The following is a 5,275-nucleotide window of genomic DNA, read 5'->3' as shown; positions in this document are numbered from 1 at the left end:
GTGGGATGCAACATTTTTCATCCTGGGTGATCATGTACTGTAGGAGTAAATGAGAGGTACTCTAGGTGTGTGTGTGTGTGTGTGTGTGTGTGTGTGTGTGTGTGTGTGCGTGTTTGTGTGTGTCTGTATGTGTTTGTGTGTGTCTGTGTGTGTGTGTGAGATCATATATCAGCCAAAGGGGACACTCCCTGCTCACTTCCCCCGTGAAAGTCTGATACCTCACACAAGCCCATCAGTTCAGAACTGACACACACACACATGTTTCCGCAAGCCCTAAAGAATGATTAGACATGATTGTTAGAAAAATATAAAACATAGAATCACTTATTGTTTTACGGATTAGGACATGGTTCACACCATCTTTGACACCACACACACACACACACACACACACACACACACACCACAATATTCCTGTTATTCTATTGCTGTAAAAACTAACTGTGGAGAGCCTGTCCCAGCAGACTGGATCAACTCACACACTCTGTTAAGGACAGTCCTACGTTGCCTATGTAACAGCAGGGTCTTAAAGGTCTTGTGTGGGTGCAGGTTGAGAGATCACCTCCTTTACTTCCTCCAGCCCAAAATGATGGCAAGATGCAACAGAGTGACTAAACAACCAAGCGTAAATCAGCGTAAGCCACAAATGGGGGAAACAACATGTACTGTGTAATACCTAACCACATTTTAACACTATTTTCTGTTTCCTGAATGTTGCCGTGAGAGGTGATGACAATGAATAGTACCACAGCAACACAACACCCATCTCCTACAGGGTCTTTGTGTTGTGTGACCTATGTCATGTAGGCTGGTGTTCTGGGGGCGAGCATCACTCATCTCCCTCAAGCAGCTCACCCCTGTGTCCCAGAGTTGGATAGGAGGAGGGGTTGACTGACTCATATGGTTTTGTGGTTTACAGAAAACCTCTCTGAGAAAGGGAGGAGAGAAGTCCTTGGAGTGTGGCCAAGCTGAGGGGCACTCTGACACACTTGCAGTGTTTCATGGGGAAAGAGGCTCACATGATTCTTTAATGAGTTCTACTTATAGTGCTAGGTCTTACGGGAAAGAGCAGCGATACCTCTTGCTTCATACAAAGAGCCCTCTCTATCAGCAACCTGTCCACACTGTGAGAGACTATTGTACACCCCTTCATTAGACAACATTCACAAGATATCCCCACTCCAACCTGGAGAAGACCCCTTTGTGAATTAAATTGTGAATTTAATGTAACCGCTGTTTGAGAGACCGAGAAAGAGAGAGAGAGAGAGAGAAATGCTCCACAGCATGAAAGGGCCACACCACAATATTTCTTTTAAATCTGATATGCCTGTCCTTTATAAATATTTCCTTTTGATATGCCCTAGGTATGCGAATAGCATCTTTAACATTTCAGAATTCGATTCTGACGATGACAACCTAAGTTGTAAACACTAAGCATGTTAACTTGAACAAGACATAACCTGTCTTAAGTGCACCTACTACACTGCTGAGCTCATTCAAGACTGCGCGTTTGACGAGCGGATCAGTTGACAGTTGCTTTCTACGGAACAGGGGGTAGCCTAACTGGTTATCGCAAGTGGACTCCTCCAGATTGTATCCAGACAGTATTATCTAGTAAATTTGTGGTGGGAATTTTTTTTTACGTCGAAGCCCCGCCTCGATGGCCAGCGAGTGAGCTGGAACATTTAACGCGATAACAAACTGAAGGAGATAGGCAGGACGCAAAAACAGCATGAGAGGAACAGAAGTTTATATACAACCCATGGAACCAATCATTTGCAGACACTCGACAGTCTTGTTTCCAGCTGCTTGGCAAGCTCCGGACGAGCTCGCTTGTCATTCACTGTCGCAGATTTGACCGTTGCAGTTGTGTCTTTCCAGCAATAACAGTGGTCAACGTCCGAGGATACCTCCACGGGGACACGCGGCTGACACTTTCCAAACAAGGTAGGCAAACTTACAACCTGTACGGCACACAAAGTCGTACATTATATTACAGCTAATTTGAGTTCAATTGGCCCAAGCCTACTTTCTGGTAACATAACATTCAGAAAAGCATAAAGTGTGTAGGCTATTAGTAGACCAATATAATTAGCCTATATTAGTACAGTATATAATTTTTATCAGATATTTAATGGATATTAATTTCAGGTTAATTAGAATCACCAGTGTGAGATGTAGTTATAAAAGTAGGGCTATATTTTAAAAACCTAATTGATAGCCTATAATTCTGTTAAGAGCCCAGATCTCAAAACAAGTTTAATTAACCCCCTCTAATACATAGTCATTTGTAGCCTAATTCATCACTCAGACTGATATGGGCTAAATATGGTCTTGTTACAGTCATTTCAAGTAGCCTATAGTGTCATTTAACGCTTTCAGTGATAATGCAGATGTATAGGCTAATACAATGTAGCCTATATCAAATCATTCAATTAATGGTGGTATTTTATTTTGTCCTCGGTCGGCCAGCCACCAAGATGATGTTATCTATGGGTACGACGTTCCCCATCTTATGCAGTTGGTGCCTTTGGACCGTATTGTCCCTTTGTTACGGGCTGGAGTTCCGCTATCATAACTCAGTCGAGGTGGAGAAGTACCTGAGGGAAGTGAGTAGAAGCTACCCCGCTTTCACACACCGCTACAGCATCGGTAAATCCGTGGAAGGTAAGGGCCTTGTTTCAATTAACCAGTTGCCTAAGTGTGACAATGGTGGAATGTCAAACTTGGATGACTTCAGAGTAATCATCCACCTTTTAAACTACACACACTTCTTTGACACAGCTGTGTGTGCACAACTTTATTTCTGAGCAAAAGAAAAGCTTTTCCCCCAGGTCAACAGTAAAAGTAGTTTTTAATGAGCTCACTCATTTTTTATGAATGGAATGATAAGTTCTTATTGTATCTTAAGTCTATATCTACATATGCACAGAAAAGTACCCACAACACTACTGAAGCACGGATATTGTAGTCATCCATAACAGTTTCCGACAGCCTGGTTTAGACTCTAGACCCTTTTTTCTTTTGTAACAGGAGTCTGTGCCTACAGTCTGTAGTTGGCTTAAGGTCAATAAGGTCACAACCTTATCGTGACTTATTTCCAGAGACCAGACCCTAACAAAAATATCTGTGTTTTGGACAGGACAAAATGTATTGAAACTACACTGTATTGCACTTTACTGCAGAAATGCCGTATTTTGGACACACAACTGCATTGTTCTGCATTGTCCCATAACTACAGTTATTTTTGTAAGGGGAGGGTCCAACCAACTGTACCATTTTGGGTTTCGGAGAAGGGGAGGGCGGGCACTGTCCAGAGGTCCATGTCATAACGGGCCCTGATGGGAGTCCCACTCACTGGGATATGCCACCAGATCGCCCACCCAGACAAATACTTTCATGATTTAAAGAAAGGCAATGCAGGATGTCAATTTCCAATGGACTGAGTACTGATTTAGTGCTAAGGGGTAACCAATATGCAAGGGTCTCTCACCAATAACACCATGTATTGCAATACCAGGCTTTCCGTTGCCTTTACATCTTTTAAAAAACAGGTTTTATAGTGCAATTATATATGATTGACATTGGTATTCATCAGTGTTTCCTTATATATAAAATGTTAACTTAGTTGATCTGTTGCTTTATAGTACAGTTTTTCTCTGAATTGAAATTCTCAAAACTACAGTACAAGTTCAGCCTCATCTGATCACTGCACGTAATTAAAGCATTTTCTCATTACTTTGAACAAACAGCAAATGCTTTCACACATCCATGCAGTGGCCTGTGTACAAATGCCTGCTGTTTTTTACATCATCATTTGCTAGTGTCATGTCGGTCAAAATGCATTATACAGGTGCTCTGTTGAATAGTCCTTCCCCCAAAACATTTAGGCATTTGGTCATTGCTTGAGTCAGGCTATTATATGCAAAAGTGTTGAACTATTTTTTTATATGTAAAATGTAAACATTTTGGTCTTTTTTCCTGTATAACAATACATTACATGGTCTGGCAACAAGCTGCAGTACAAACAGAACTGTAAACAGTAAACAGTAAATATGAATCATGCCTGTAAACAGTAAATATTAATCATGCCTGATGTGCTACAGTCTACTTTATTGTTACTTTTTTACTGTTGAAATTGATATTGAACTGTTGATACAGTTTATGCCAAACCGAAAAACTGCAGCCTTATGCATATGAAGATGAAAATGCTTAGAAAGTAAACCAATCTTGTTCATAACAGTGACATAGGAACTTTTCATTCTGATGGCACATATGCATATTTGCTTTAGAGACATAAAGTAAGCATTTTGAGACATAAAGTAGCATTTTGAGCAAGCGACATGATTTAGCACACAATCCACTGTGTGGTGCAGTTTGCACAAATTGTTTCGAGAAATGTTGAGAAATGACTGCTGTGGAAATGTTATTAATGAATCAAGTAATGCACCAACGTGATTGAGATAGTGTAATGTGGCTGTAACCATATCAGATTGCTGCTGCAGTAGCCACTTCAGTCGCGTTGATGCATATGGTTAGTTAGAAAGACGGAAGCAGCTTCACGGTTGAATGAAACAAAGAGTGCAGTTTCCAGATGTCTCACAACTAGAGTCTTTGATGTGTGGTCACGGCTGATGGTGTGATGAATTAACATAAAGCAATGGTACACACACACACACACACACGCACACCCACATATACACATATGCATACACAGACACACACATATACACGCATACACAAACTCCAAGGAAATGCTTTTATTGTAGAGCGGAGCACCATTTGAATCCATGAGCAGTTGTTGCAGTTAATCATCATTAGATGGACAAGGGATTAGCCACACATTTGGATTTGACACTGTGGGCTGAGAGCACAGTACAAGTTTTCAGCAGCTATATAAGCCCTGTGCCACGAAACCTCCCGACCAGCAGCCCCAAGAAAATTCCTTTCGCACAGTATACTCTGTATGTGTGTGTGTGTGTGTGTGTGTGTGTGTGTGTGTGTGTGTGTGTGTGGTTTTCCTAATCAAACACAGACTGGGTTTGTTTTGGACACACTTGGATGTATACAGTAGTACATGGCCTGACATTTCCCCCACAGATTCCCCAAAGTGCAATGCAGGACAGGGTTGGAAATGTTTTCCCTAAGATGCATACAGTGCAGCGTCACCTCCACCCATGCACCAAAAGTCCTACTCTAGAAAACACACACACACACACACACACACACACACACACTGGAGCCTTGCATGCCCCAGAGCAATCTGAAACACAGC

At 41.7% G+C, this 5,275-nt stretch overlaps 1 protein-coding gene across 3 annotated transcripts in view; it reads left to right on the top strand.

Moving 5' to 3' along the window:
• The first annotated feature begins 1,546 nt into the window (after nt 1-1,546).
• The window catches only part of cpm (carboxypeptidase M), a 40,199-nt gene continuing 36,470 nt past the window's right edge, over nt 1,547-5,275 (top strand). The window contains exons 1-2 of one of the 3 annotated variants that reach the window (XM_042080048.1): nt 1,547-1,947; nt 2,473-2,667. In XM_042080048.1, the coding sequence (XP_041935982.1) occupies nt 2,481-2,667 (187 nt within the window). In that variant the 5' untranslated portion in view covers nt 1,547-1,947; nt 2,473-2,480. Of the gene's footprint in view, nt 1,948-2,472; nt 2,668-5,275 lie in introns of those variants that run through there. The other 2 variants (XM_042080049.1, XM_042080051.1) reach the window with 2 other exon arrangements.

The sequence above is a fragment of the Alosa sapidissima genome, chromosome 23 (genome assembly GCF_018492685.1).
Source record: "Alosa sapidissima isolate fAloSap1 chromosome 23, fAloSap1.pri, whole genome shotgun sequence".
NCBI classification, from domain to species: domain Eukaryota; kingdom Metazoa; phylum Chordata; class Actinopteri; order Clupeiformes; family Clupeidae; genus Alosa; species Alosa sapidissima.
This window is presented reverse-complemented; position numbering and strand designations above follow the sequence as displayed.